The 14,406-nt window shown below is 54.9% G+C and overlaps 1 protein-coding gene across 2 annotated transcripts in view; it reads right to left on the reverse strand.

Annotated features, from left to right (window-relative positions):
• Positions 1 to 421: 421 nt before the first annotated feature.
• ENG (endoglin) overlaps positions 422 to 14,406 on the reverse strand; it is a 29,816-nt gene continuing 15,831 nt past the window's right edge. Inside the window, exons 3-15 of one of the 2 annotated variants that reach the window (XM_065878715.1) lie at positions 12,898 to 13,038; positions 9,863 to 10,028; positions 8,987 to 9,152; positions 8,569 to 8,698; positions 7,952 to 8,126; positions 7,576 to 7,718; positions 4,948 to 5,085; positions 4,697 to 4,735; positions 4,074 to 4,190; positions 3,504 to 3,755; positions 2,420 to 2,474; positions 1,346 to 1,447; positions 422 to 1,219 (exon numbers count right to left, since the gene is read on the reverse strand). In XM_065878715.1, the coding sequence (XP_065734787.1) occupies positions 1,095 to 1,219; positions 1,346 to 1,447; positions 2,420 to 2,474; positions 3,504 to 3,755; positions 4,074 to 4,190; positions 4,697 to 4,735; positions 4,948 to 5,085; positions 7,576 to 7,718; positions 7,952 to 8,126; positions 8,569 to 8,698; positions 8,987 to 9,152; positions 9,863 to 10,028; positions 12,898 to 13,038 (1,749 nt within the window). In that variant the 3' untranslated portion in view covers positions 422 to 1,094. Of the gene's footprint in view, positions 1,220 to 1,345; positions 1,471 to 2,415; positions 2,475 to 3,503; positions 3,756 to 4,073; positions 4,191 to 4,696; positions 4,736 to 4,947; positions 5,086 to 7,575; positions 7,719 to 7,951; positions 8,127 to 8,568; positions 8,699 to 8,986; positions 9,153 to 9,862; positions 10,029 to 12,897; positions 13,039 to 14,406 lie in introns of both variants that reach the window. The other variant, XM_065878714.1, reaches the window with a different exon arrangement.

Genomic DNA, 14,406 nt, shown 5'->3' on the forward strand with positions numbered 1-14,406 from the left:
AAAAAAAAAAAAAAAGCATTGGCTGAATATTTGATTGACTCTTGACCTCTAGCTCCCTCAGCAGACAATAGGGGGCTGGGGGCTACAGCTGGTACGGAACTGGGTTGCGTCGGAGCCTGGGCTTTGTGGCCTGGGACAAGTCCCCCCTTCCCTCTGAGCCTCAGGTGGCCTGTCTGTGAAATGAGAAGAATGGATTGATGTCCGTTGACCACGTGCCACGCACCACTTTGCAGACCTTGTGATCGCAAATTCTCATACCCGTTTTACAGATAAGGGAACTGTGCCTGGCTTAAAGAAGCCATGGGACCTGCCTACAGTCACACAGCCAATAAGTGGCAGGTCCAGGATTTGAACCCAGAACTGTCGCCCCCCGCAACCCCAGTTTAGGTGCCACTCTCCTTCTCTCAGCCCAGCCCAGCACTGGTTTCATGGTCTGATTTATTGGTGGTGAGTATATAGGGGTGGGCCCAGGACAGGCAGCCTGGCTGCCCGGTGCGGGGGGTCTCTGTGTGACAGTTGCAGGGAGGAGCTAGGCTCCCCCACTCACTCCCAGGCTGGGTGCCGCTAGGCTTCTGTTTCGCCCGCCAGAGTTGGGCCAGTCCAGATGTAGAGGCCGATGGGAGCAGGTCCGGGTGGCTCTGGGCTGGCTGTTTCCATGGAGGAGGCACTGTCAGCCTGGGTGGGCTGGGCTGAGTCCGTTTTGGAGTTCTCAGCTCCTGCCCAGCCCACGTCACCGAGTACTGGGTCCAGGTTAAAATTACAGGGACTTGGGTTGCTACAGCAATGTGGACATATAGCGCAGCGGACTCTCTCTCCGTGGTGCTGGGCAGCCGTACCCCAGGCCCACTGGGTTTGAAGGTTCGTGGTGGGGTGGGGGGACGCCAAGGTGTTCCAAGCTGGTGCCCCCACTGGCAGCAGGCCTTGGAGAGGGAGGCAGGAGGGGCGGGCACAGAGGGCCTTGTCCATCCTTGCTCGAGTGGAGGGGTTGGGGTCCCAGGATAAGTTCATGGCCACTGGTTCCCAGCTGGTGGCTGCTCAGTCTCTCCTGTTGGACGAGGGCTGGCTGGGCGGCCCCCAGGACTCCGGGCTGGGCACTACGCCATGCTGCTGGTGGAGCAGGGGGTGCTCTGGGTGCTCCCGATGCTGTGGTTGGTGCTACTGCTCTCCGAGGAGGCCGGGGCAGCCACCGCCACCACGGGCTCCCGCTTGCCGGGGTGACCTGGGGGCAGGGGTGGAGGTCAGGGCCCCGGCCAGGGCTCCCCACTCCCCCAGAGGCTTCGCTGGGCTCCCCCAGGTGGTGGTGGAGGGGTCCTGAGCACTCATCCTGGGGGCCTGGGATACTCACGCGTGTGCAAGTAGATGTACCAGAGCGCGGCGGTGAGCAGGGCCCCGATGAGGAAGGCGCCAAAGGTGATGCCCAGCACGGCGGGCAGGACGAGGCCTTTGTCTGCGCAACCAAGGGCAGGACAGCTGTGGTCAGCACTGCCGCCTCCTCCCTGCCCCCCTACCCTGTTGTGCTGGCCAGGAGCACAGGCTTCGGTGCCAGTCTCAGCTACTGACCCTGACTTCTCTGAACCCCTAGCAAATGGGTTCATCACACCCATGCCTGACACTAAGCCGTGGTTGCTATGACCATCTACCCAGAGGGTCCAGCCAGGCCTTTGGGCCATGCCTCTGCCTCCCAAGGCTGGTAGAGATGCATTTTTAGGGAGGATGCATGGTATAATCTGAGCAAAGTGTGAGTGGGGCCGGAGAGTACAGAGTCCCGCTGTGTGCCCTTAAGTCAGTCCCTGCCCCACTCTGAGCCCTATACCATGGTAGGGATAGACCAGAGCACCTCTGAGGGCTCTTCAGCTCTGCTCTTGGGTTTTCCCAACCTTCACTCTTTCCACACTCCCGATTCCTGTGTGACTGTGGGCCAGGCAGCCTCCCCTTAGGCCTCTGAGTTCCCATCCCTGCAGTGGGGTCATTAGCCTGCACTGTTGGTTGCAGGCTGGGTGTAGGGGCTCCATCCAGGCCCAGGTGGGATGGCAAAGAGGCAGATGCCTCTCCCACCTCTGCCTTCAGTGTCAGGGACTCTTCTGCCCAGGCTGGAGGGAGCTGGGCTGAGGGCTGAGGCGTAACCTCCACAGTAGGGGCCTTAAGGAAGGTAAGGTCAGTGCTGCCCCATGTCTCATCCTAGGAGGCCCCATGCCCCGCCCCCCAGCAAGGTCAGCCAGCAACCTTGGGGATCAAGAAGAACCAAAGGCCTGGAACCCGGGCCCACGGGGTGGTCACGAACAAAGGCTCTCCATCTGGAAGATGCAGCTGTACTCTCTGGGGTCCTCCCTGCTGTGTGCCTAGACCCATCCCTCTGGGCCGTCCGTCATGCCCCACTCTGACCTCAGCCCCTGGAGCCCTGGAGAGACTTAGAACTCACCATGCAGGCCAGGGCTGACGATGTTCAGGCGTGTGGAGACAGTCCTCTGGACGTCCTTGGGGTGGAAGAGTACACAGTGTGTGACACAGCCTTCGAGAGCAGCTTCCAGGCTTACTCCCTGCCTCTGTGACCCTGGCCTGTCACAGCCCACCCTGGGGCCTTGACTCTGAGCCCCCTCTCCGCCACTTGGCTGGCAGCCTTTGGGCAAGTGCTGAGTTCTGTGCTGTGGGAGGGTGTCGGCCAGACAATCCCTGGCTGCTGCTGGAATGGTTCTTGTGAGTTCCTGAGAGGGCCCTAGCTCCCGTGAGGATTATGGGGGCACTGTGTCCATCGCCCTTGTGAATGCCTGGGTGAGAGGAGCCAGGTCAGCCCAGAGGCCCAGGCTCACTGTGGCTGGGGGAGAGGCCCACTCAGGAGCAGCCTCAGGGGCTCCTCCAGCTTCATACGACCAGAGAGGCTTTTAATCCTGGAGACCCTTCTGAGTGCAAGGGCCTGGGGATGACTGTGTGAGTGTGTCCAGGGCTGAGTGTCTGAGAACAGGGATCCACTGGATGGTGAAACGTGACCAGTAAGTGCAGAAAATCAGAATTTTGTGTCCTTTGTACTAACCCTCTTCCCCGAGGTCTCCTGTTTGTTGAGATTACACTGGTGATCATACTACATGGATAGATGGGTGGGCGGATGGATTCCTGGGTGGAGAGATTGATGTATGACTGGGTGGGAGCGCAGAAGGATGGCTGGCTGGCTGGGGGACTGGGCTGATGGAAGGACTGTGGATGAATGACTGGGTGGGATGGTGAGAAGATGGATAGATGACTGGGTGGGATGGATGGATGGATGGATGGATGGATGGATAGCTAACTAATGGTTGCAGCTGCATATCCTACCAATGTCCAAGACACAGCCATCAGAAGGCTGTAGGGTGGCAGAAAGAGTGCCCCTGGTACCCAGAGGCCACGCGCCTGCCTGTGGCTGTGTCTTTCGCCCACTGGTCCCACATCCTCATGGTCTATCACATCCCTTCCTGAAAACTCCAGACCCGGAAGCCACCCTTGAAGCTGGGCTTAGCCCAGCCCCTACTCACCAGGGACCAAGTGCTGAGACGCAGGGCTACAGTGCAGCTGATGACGCCAGTCGTGGGCATGGGCACCATGTAGCCACGGAGGAGGAAGCTGAAGCGCATGTCGCCACCAGGGCTCGGGGACAGCAGGCTCACACAGCTGCTCTTGGCCGCCTGGCTCTGGATGAGTTCCACGATCTCCATGTCAGGCCCCAAGTTCAGTTGGCAGCTGTCCAGCTGGATCGTGAGCTCGGGGATCGATGGGGACACGCTCACCTGCATGGGTAGGAAGGGGGACGAGGCACGGTCAGTTACTCTTAACTCTCCGCCCTGCCTGTTCTCATGAAATAAGCTAGACTCATTCTAGAGTTCCCGCTCCAGAACCTTGACGGTGGAAGGACGGTCATGGGCCTGCCTGGAGCGAATGAGGAAGAAGAGGCGACATCCCAACCAGTGTCTGAGCTCTGCCTCTCCCCTCCACCAAGCACCATGGGGGTTCCCTCCTCCCTCTGGGAAGTCAAGTTCCATTGGGTGGAAAGAAAGGCTCTGAGAAATCCCAGGCGTTGGCAACGCCTAAGAGGTCAAGTCCAGTACCTGCACAAAGCCCTGCTGCCCCAGCTCGATGGTGTTGGAGGCCTGGAGGAAGTGCGGGCTGAGGTAGAGGCCCAGCTGGAAGGAGAGGCTGTCCATGTTGATGCACTGCACCTTTTTCTGTGGGAGATGGGAGGGGGGCTTGGTCAGTCGGGGAGGCACCCAGCCAGGGAGGTAAGGGGTGGGAGCAGGAGTCACGGCCCAGAGTTCTTGCCTGACCTTCATCACCACCTTGAACCACCCCCCACCCCAAACTGAGATTTAAGAACTTGCTCTGCACGAGACCTGTGTGAAGTGCTTTTCACGCGTCATCTCAGTGATGGCTCATCCCGTATGGGGATCCTTTCCTATGCCACTATTAACAGGACCTTTGGGCCCAGAAAGCTTATGTGATTTGCCCAAGGCCACGCAGCCGATATGTGCATGGACCCTCTGACTCGAGAGGCTGAGAACATAACCCTAAACAGTACTGCTCCCGTTGCACGGAAGGGGAGACAGGCACGCTGGAGACACATTGGCTTGCCAGGATCAGGGCCTGAATTTCCTGAGGCCTGCTCCCTCCCAGGCCAGGAATGGACCCCAGGATCCTGGACCAGATGGGTTAGCACGGTGATCATCCATCTCACCTGCTGTGGTGACGAGCTTGACAGGAGGTTGAGAATCACCTGCAGGGACAGAGCCAAGGAGCTGGTCAGAGCCAGAGAGGGTGTCCCACCCAGCGCGCCCATTTCTGTGGATGGGGAGACTGAACCAACCGATGGCTAAACTCGTCTTCCTACTAAGCATCCCACCCGCTCTCCCAAACGCCCCTCAGCCTGGAAGATCCAGGGGGCACCAATTAAGCTGGCCCTGCTACCTTTCCCACCACAGCTCTTACCTCATTACTGATCACATTTTCCGTCACTATCATGCCACAGCTGGAGTAGCCGCTGCGCAAGACAAGCTGGTCATCTCTGTCCTCAGCCTGGCAGCTGGAGTCCCAGAAGGTCAGGCTCGTGATGGTGCACCTCAGAGTCTGGGCCAGGGGTGGGGGGTGGGGGGAACGGTCAGGAGGCACGGGGCTCCCGGGGACCTGTCCATCACACCCCAGCACCAAGGACTGACCACCCCCCAGGGGTCCCAAATCACAGCCATGCCTCTCTTCCTTTCCCCATTTTTGTTAGTTTTCATCATCCCACAGCATTTAAGACTACTTTTCCTGAACTTGACAAACACTTTTGTACTTAGCAATAAGATCTGTGACATCATGAGTGTTTCCTTCTCTACAGACATATATACTCAGAGAAATTGTGTGGCTTTGTTGGTTTCTTTTTTCCTTTTTTTTTTTGGCCGTGCTGCCCGGCATGCGGGATCTTAGTTCCCCCTGCAGTGGGAGCTCAGAATCTTAATCACTGGACCGCTGGGGAAGTCCCTTTCTTTCCACTCATCTTTAACAAATGGCATCATACCGTCCTTCATGCTTTAGCTTGGTTTTTTCACTGAACAATAAATCACAGACATCTTTCTGTGTTTATACTATAGATCTAGAACATTCTTTTTAACTGGAGTGTAATGTCTCAAAGATCGATGGATTACAGTGTATGCATCCAGACCTCTTGGGACAGGACAGCAGTAATGCCAGCCATCGCTGGTCCCTCCACCTCCCAGACATCTGTCTGGCCACGCAGAGGCAAGGGAGGAGGGGGAGATGGGCCGCAGACAGGTGGAGCTTCACCTAGGCCCCAATACCCCACACCCCAAAAGACTTCCACATGGATGTAGAGTTAAACGTCATTCTAAAAATCCCCGAGAACATGCATGACTTGTCAAGGCTCTGGCAGAGAGATTTCCTGCCTCGGAAAGACTAGAAAAAAAATCACAAAGGAAAAGATGACCAGCTAGGATGGCCCAACGTTTTCAAATGTCCAAAAAATTAAAAAACACTCTGGCGAAAATTTAAAGAACTCTACAAACCGGGAGAGATTATTTCAGTAAGAATGATGGACAAAGGGCCACAAATGTCTTTCTTCATGTAAAAAGCTAATAAAAATCATCAAGAAAAATGCCAAGTTACAACGCACACAGAGACTTTGGTTATTATCAGTCGCACGAAGCCAAGCCCAAACTCACTACTAATCAAAGAAGTAGAAATTCAAACAAGAGCAGAGGGCTTCCCTGGTGGCGCAGTGGTTGAGAGTCCGCCTGCCGATGCAGGGGACACGGGTTTGTGCCTCGGTCTGGGAAGATCCCACATGCCGCGGAGCAGCTGGGCCCGTGAGCCATGGCTGCTGAGCCTGCACGTCCGGAGCCTGTGCTCCGCAACGGGAGAGGCCACAACAGTGAGAAGCCCACGTACCGCAAAAAAAAAAAAAAAAAAAAAAAAAAAGAATAGAACACAGTGTTCCCACTCTCACATCAGCAAAAAGTTTTTTAGACAAAAAATAATAATTTGGGGAGAGAGAGAGTCAAAGTGTTCTCATTAATCAGCAATGAAAATTGGAATCATCTATTGGAAAGCCGGTTGGCAACATGTATCAAAACTTCCAGGATGTTCACTCATTTTGACCCAGAAATCTCACTAATGCGGAAACCTATCCTAAGAAAATAATCCTATTTAAAGAAAAATTTCATATGCACAATGACACTTTCTGCATATTTATAATATTACAGAATTGGAAACAACCCAAATGTCTAACGAGGGAGGAGGAGTTAATTATGGCATGTCAATATCATGGGATTGGATGTGCTTTTAAAGTGATTTTATTGGGGCTTCCCTGGTGGCCCAGAGGTTAATAGACCATGCTCCCAATTCCAGGGGCCTGGGTTCAGTCCCCAGTCGGGGAACTAGATCCCGCATGCAAGCCTCAACTAAAGATCCCACATGCCACAACTAAGAGCCCGCCTGCCACAACTGAGAGCCGGCGCAGCCAAATAAATAAATCAATGTTAAAAAAATAATCAAAAAGTGATATTATTAAGTACATATGTCAAAGTTTTAAAAATACATTAAATGAATATAGCAGGAAACAGACAATTGCATCCAGTACGATTACACTGTATAACAAATACACAGAGAAAACATTCCAGAAAGAAATCCACCAAATTGTTGGTAGCCATTGTCTTTGGATGGGGTGATTGAGATTTTCTTCTAATTTTTTCCACATTTAAAAAAGCCTGTGTTATTTTTATAATAAACATCTTTGTTCTTCAATTAGGCAGAGATCATACGGTATAGATATTCTAAGTGGCCACTCAGCTCAGCCTCCACTTAGGATTAATAATGACGCCTACCTAGTATCTATTTACTGAGCACTTACTGTTCCACATCTGGCTGGGTCGTCAGATCTCATGTAATTCTCACCACATGGTAGGGACCATTATCAACCCCATTTTACAAGTGGAAAAACTGACGCTTGCCGAGGGATATGATTTGTCCTCCTGCCTGGATTAGGACCCCAAGATTCTTGGGCTAGAGGAAGGACCAGTTGCCCATGTCAGCTGGGCCGGAGGCCAGGAGTTCCCTTACCGAGATGAGATCTTTGTTGAGTACCAGAGTCATGACGTCGTCGGAGCACTTGGGCTGGATCAGGGACAGGAGCAGCTCCTGGTTGCAGCCCTCCTTGGGAGGGGTGGTCTGGACCGGTGTGGGTGAGGGCTGCAGCCCACTGCCTGCAGGGCAGCAGAGGCAGCCGGCAGACAGTCACTGCGGGCTCGCTGTGCTCTTAAGCACTAAGCACTTCTATAGCTAAGTACTCTCAGGGTCCCTGAGATGCAGATGAGGAAAATGGGGCTCTGACCAGCGGATGCAACTTGCCCAGCACACACAGCAGCTGGGCGTGGCTACAGATCCAAGGAGAGGGCAAGGGAAGGGAGGGGGGCGCGGGAGGGATCCGGGTGCTCACCACAGCTGGGTGCCCTCAGAGAGACGACACTGGCCAGAGGGAGCTCCACAAAGGACGCTACTACACTGGCGTTGAGCCTCCGGGCCTCCCCCAGCAGGCCTTGCGTTGTGTTTGGGAGGTGGAAGCCAGGGATGTTCTTCTCCGGAAAGATCTTGAAGGAGTATTCACCAGTGGTCTAATGACAGGGAGAGAGGCAGAGCAGGGAGCTACAGACACAGTCGGGGGGCACACAGCCTGGCGGGGGCACCTGCAAGCCAGTGAGGGTCTGCTAGGCCTCGATCCTGCTCTCTCCTTCGCTCCTGCTGTTTCCCCTGCCTGGGCCACCTCCCCTCATCTACTGGTTCCTGTTCGTCTTTCAACTCAGCTTGGAGTTCACCTCTCCAGGAAACTTTCCTGACCCTGTGGGCTGGGTTAGGGGCCTCCCTAAGGGATCATGGAAGACTTCCTGGAGGAGGTAACATCTAGGTGAAGGTCTGAAGGAAGAATAGATAGTGCACAGAAGGAGAGGTTGGGGGCAGAAGGATCATCACGTATAAAGCCTCAGGGCTGGGGTGATGGTGCAGGGAGTTTGGTTTTCTTCTTTGGGGAGCCTTGGGGAGACCTGAATGGGGTCTCACCCAGATCTGCATGTTGTGGTTGGCGTCGATGAGCCAGGACACGTAGGGTGGACCCTGAAGGATGAGCACGGCGGCGTCGGGATCCCTCGAAGCACAGCTCAGCTCCACCTTCACGGTCACTGTCCGGGGCCTGTGGGGAGACAGACCCCCACATCAGAGTGGGCGGTAGTGCGGGGTGCAGGGGACGGGGTGTGGAGGGTTGGTGCTTGACCTGGACTTGCGGGTCAGGGACAAGACCTGGGGTCGGGTGGGCAGCGACTGCGCTCTTAACCTGGTCGATCGTGGGTCCGTGGGGTGGACGAGGAAATGCGCGGGGCCCCGGGATAGGTGGGGGTGACAGTACTCTGACCCGGCCAGGGGCGCGGCTGAGGCTTGGACAGAGGCGGGGCTTTATAAGGGGTGGGGCGGGCACCCTTACCAGGCCTCTGGGCCCGGCAGGACCCTCAGGATGTGCGCCTCCTTGTGGCCAGCCACACCTTCCAAGCGGCAGCCCCGGACGGAGGCCTGGGCGTTAGGGCTCCATTCGAGTGTGTGGCCCATGTCCTTGTGGGGTTCCAGACTGCAGGAAGACGGTGACCTCGGGGCTGCGGAGACAAGCGCACTTATGTCTCCTCCTCGAGCAGCCTGGCATCTAATACGGAGGCCCACCCTCAGCCACAGAAACGGTGGGGGAGGCAGGATGGAGGAGCAAAGAGTGAGGGGCATGGGAGGACCGGGGTTCAAATCACCCCTCCACCACTTACAGCAGAGGGACCCAGGGGAAGTCCCTGGCCTCTGTTTCCTCATCTGTCAAGACAGGGTTAATTTAAGGTATGAACTCCTGGCATAATGCTAGGGATGCAGCCCTGCAACCACCAGCACGTCATCCCCCTCTTATCTTTCTTATAGAATTTACCATGACCTGAAATTATAGAATTTGTTTGTGTACATATTTATTATCATCTCCCCACCACAGTGCCAGCTCCAGGAGGGCAGGGTCTGGGTCTGTCCCCACAGAGTCCCCAGATGCCTAGCATAGGGCTTGGTGCCTAGTAGGTGCACACCAAATAAGAAGAAAGTGCTGTTTTTGTAGTTCAGGAAACTGACAGAGCACAGCAATTTCACATGGTTCAAGCTAACATTTGGTGCAGGGGTAATCGCTGTCCTAAGAGCACACTGACTTGCTCTGTGTGACCTGGGGCAAATCACATCCCCTCTCAGTGCCTCAGTGTCCCCATCCGAGGAATGAGCCACGGGAATTCACATTCCTCCAGAGCAGAGTCCCGAACCCAGAGAGGCTGTTGGGGAAGCTGACCTTGGTCCAGACGGAGGAGGATGCTTTGGGGATTGTTCAGCTGAGCAGCAGAGGTGACGGGGCCCTTTGTATCCGCCCAGTTGAGGAGCTCACCCTTGGTAGTGAAGGGTGGCAGCTGTGTGGTGTTGACCTTTGCGGGCTCTTGGAAGATGACCAGGTTGGGGTCCTGGGGAGATATGTGAAGGCTCAGGGTGCTGTTCCTGGGCCTGAGTCCCCTCTGTCCCATGCAGGAGGTCAGGAGATAATCTGAGGAGGCAGCGGTTTGGCTGAGCAGAGGAGGCCAGGCCTGAGGGTGCGGAGGCTGGTGGACCTGAAGTTAGCTCACAGTCCCCTGACCAGGGCTCCCCCAGAGCCGGATCTGCCCATCTCCTTTCTACACCTGGGGAGCTGGATGGACACACAACCACGTGCCTCTACCTGTCCAAACATCACCCTCGCACCCCTCCGTAGGCATCCTCATTCAGCCCACACTTAACGACATCTTTGGTTACTGTCTGTTTCCCCCACACTCTAAGGTCTGTGAGGGAACACGCCTGCCTCGCCCACCCCTGCAGGGGACTTGACACGTAGTAGGCACTGAGTAATATCTGTCTAACTTCGTGCTGGGCCTTGGGCCCAGCACTGGGATCCTGACATGGCAGCTTCTCCCTAATGCCTGGCACATGGCAGGTGCTCTCTGCACTTGGGAAGGGAGAAGGCAAGAGAGAAGAAATGGATGAATTCATGAATGAATGAAGGACAAACAGGGGTGGTCCCTGCTCTGAGGGATCTTACCATCCAGAAACTAGTCACGCCTCAAGTCATTTGAAACACAGAAGACAGAGCATATTATTTAATAAGAAACAAAGGAGCAGGACACGTCCCCTGGATGGACAGGGATGAGAATCTGGGTGGCTCCAGCACCTCACTGCCTCCACTGCCCACGCCTCAGGAGAGACTCTGCTGGGCTGGGGAAGGAAATAGGAAAGACTTCCTGGTGTAGGTACTCTGGTGAAGTCAAAGGGTTCAGAGGAAGCTGTTGGGGCCACAGACTCAAGAGAGTTCCTTTTCCATCCATCTCCAAAGCCAGAGGCACTGCGCTGAAGCAGGAGCCGCATAAGGGCTTCAGGCTAGATACTAAGGGGGACTGCCGGACAGTGGCAGTAGGCAAGACACCATAGAATGGCCCACCTGGAATGGAGCAGGACTGTAACAGGGGGGCCAAGTGATGAGCACCTGGGTGAGGAACTTAGCGCCCGCCCGCATGGAAGGGCTGGGGCAGTGGGTTAGAGCTGGAGAGTCTGGGGGTGGGGAGACTTTTACCCATCTGACCCTCAGGGTCAGCTCTGTAAAATCGGGATGTAATAGGGATTAAAGGGCAAGGCGTTTCTCAGTCTCCTGGCGCTGGGTCTGGCACAGAGGCCTGCGCCCCCGTGAGGCTCTCTGTCCCTCCAGCAGCATCCCGGCTCCGGCTGCGGGGGCCCGGCTCCGGAAATTGCGGGCCGAGGCAGCGCGCGGCTCCGGAGGTGCCCCCGGCCCGGCCCCCCGGCCGTGTATTCTTAGCGTGGGTGGGGGGAGGGAGGGGGGAAGGAAGGCTTGGCGGAGGTCGGAGCCGGCGGCTGCTGCGACCTTCCGGCCCGGCGAGCTGGCGCTTTTCACGGGCCCTGCGTCACCCGGAACCCCGCCGCCGGGCCCAGATCCCGGGGTTGGGCCGCCAGGGCGTCCGGGAATGGGAAGGGGAAAGGGGAGAGTCGAGAGGAAGGAGGAGCCGTGGCAGGATCTCGGTTTCCCGCACTGGGATCCGAGGGATGTGCCGCGTGGGGTCGGTCGGCTCTGCCCTCCTGGTCGGCTTTCGATAGGCTTGCAACTTCCCTCCCAGGGCCGTCCGGGCTGGCCAGCCCCGTCTGCCTCTGTGCTGCCCCTGCCGCCAGTCCCGCACCCCCTCAACTTCTCTCCGTGTCTGGGCCCGTCTCCCAGGCAGCCCTGGATCTGGGCCTCTCTTCAGGTCCCCAGCTCCTCTCTCCCGCTGCTGGAACTCTGTGGTCTCCCTGAGAGTCTGTCTATTCCTCTCACAACAGGCCCGCCCTCTTTCCGTTGCCATTTTTCTTCCTGTGTCTCTCTCGCATTTGTTATCTTTGCTCTCCCCCGGGCTCTGGCTCCCTCCCTTCTGCTTTCTCTGGCTGTAAACAACAGCTGCTCGCATCTGGGGATCACCTCCCAGGGCCTTCCATGTGGAGGGGGCAGTGCCGTGGTCCGCCCCACCTCCTCCAGCCCTGAACTTCCTTTCTGTGGGTCCCGGACAGCGGACCTCCTCTCTCTGGTGGATGTGTCTGACACTTACTATCTGAATTTTTTAAAAATAATTTTTCTCCAACTTAGGCCATGCTAATTATAGCAAATCTTGCAAATTCAACAAAGTTTAAAGAACAAAACAGATATCTCTCCGAATCCCACTCCCCAGCCATAAGTACTGTTTTGTTTGGTTTTTCACCAGGGAATTCCCCATAACTACCGATAACGCATTGTTAGGTTTCTTTTGTTTGGTTTTGGTTTTGGTTTTGGGGCCACTCCGTGCAGCATGCAGAATCTTAGTTCCCTGACCAGGGATCAAACCCGTGCCCCCTGCATTGGAAGCGTGGAGTCTTAACCACTGGACGGCCAGGGAAGTCCATCATTGTTAGGTTTCTTCCTGACCTTTTTCGTCTGCACTTAAATATTTTCAAATTTATGTCTTGTAACTTTCTCAAAGACAGTGACAAGGTTATTTTATGGGACTATCCTCAGTTCTCCCACTGCACATAGGGGAAAACTGAGGCTATGAGAGGGGATTGGAGTTGGCCAGGGTTGCACATCAACCTGATTCCCACCTCCAGGTTTGGGCTCTTTATCCCAGGTTCTGTTGCCCTTTGCGTTCTCCCTGTCAGGGCCCCATGGGATTCACCAGGCAGGGCCCTGGTGAATAATGTCAGAATGAAAATGAGAAGTAGGGGACCCTGGCCCACAGAGGTGGACAGCAGGCCCGTGCCTGAGGCTGGGGCTGGAGGTAACACACTCACGTAGGCCAGGTGGAGTGGGATTCCCGGAGCCTGCAACTTCAGGAAGATGGTCTTGTTAGTGCTGAGGACCAGAAGCACCTCTCGGGGCAGGGTGCCATTGTGCTTGGATGTCTGCAGAGTCAGCTCCAGCACTGACACCTCCTGGAACGGGGGCAGGGGAGAGACAAATACAGAGACCAGTCAGATTGCACAGGCTGTGCCACCAGATCAGTAGTGACGACTCATTTACTGTAAGCTTCCACTCCATTCTCCCTGCCCAGCTTGTCCACTCCTGTCTCCCAGAGCCCAGCACAGTGCCTGGCCCTCAGGAGGTACCCAGAAAAAATATTTGCTGAACGAATGAAGGAGATGAGTCCCAGCAAATCCAAGGAGATGTTTCTTTAAGGGTAGCGGGGAGGGATAGATTGGGAGTTTGGGATTGACATGTACACACGGCTATATTTAAAATAAAATGCCTTGGGCTTCCCTGGTGGCGCAGTGGTTGAGAGTCCGCCTGCTGATGCAGGGGACACGGGTTCGTGCCCCAGTCCAGGAAGATCCCACATGCCGCGGAGCGGCTGGGCCTGTGAGCCATGGCCGCTGAGCCTGCACGTCCGGAGCCTGTGCTCCGCAACGGGAGAGGCCACAGCAGGGAGAGGCCCGCGTACCGCAAAAAAAATAAAATAAAATAAAATGCCTTTCCATGAATATAAATAAGTAAATGCAATGAACCTGAACTTTATCCAGTAGTCAGTTGAGGTTTATTATTTCCACAGAGCACCTGCTGTGTACCAGGCCTGCAAACGCCTGTGTGACTTAGAGAGTACCCTGTGCCCTTTCTCTGTCCCTATGCAACAGCGTTGAGGCATCAAACCCTCCCCAGTTTGCAGTATTCCTGTTTTACTTTACTATTTTAAAGTACTGAATACTCATATTTTGTTGAGTAATACCATTATTTTGATATTTTATAAGAAATGTAAGTTGAAATCATTTGTGTCTTGAGAGGTACCGACTGCATTAAAAATTTTAATTGATCATGGTGTACGCATTTAGAATGCTTTCATAACAACGGCTACAACAATAATTAATACCTCACACTTATATAGTGCTTACTAAGTGCTTGGACTATTCTAAGTGCTTTACACATTGACTCACTTAATCCCCACGACAACCCGAAGAGGTAGGTACCATTGTTATTCTCACTCACAGAGGAGGAAGTGGGGCACAAAGAGGTGAAGTCATTTGCCCATGATCACACAGCAAGTAAGTATGGAGCTAAGATCTGGACCTGGGCAGGCCTCTACTCTCAACCGCTATCCTGTCCCATCACGTTTTTCTATACTCCTTATTCTCAAGAAGAAAAAGAACACAGCAATCCACAAGGCAAAGCTTCTATCGAAAGAAGAACCCCTGCTCTGCTCAAAGACTCTCTGAACCAATGGAGTATAAACAGGTGACTCCTGAAACTGAGACAGGTATAGGCCTCAGAAGCCCCGTCCTCACGAGGACAAAGACAGATGGAAACACTTG

This window comes from Phocoena phocoena, chromosome 6 (assembly GCF_963924675.1).
Source record: "Phocoena phocoena chromosome 6, mPhoPho1.1, whole genome shotgun sequence".
NCBI lineage: Eukaryota > Metazoa > Chordata > Mammalia > Artiodactyla > Phocoenidae > Phocoena > Phocoena phocoena.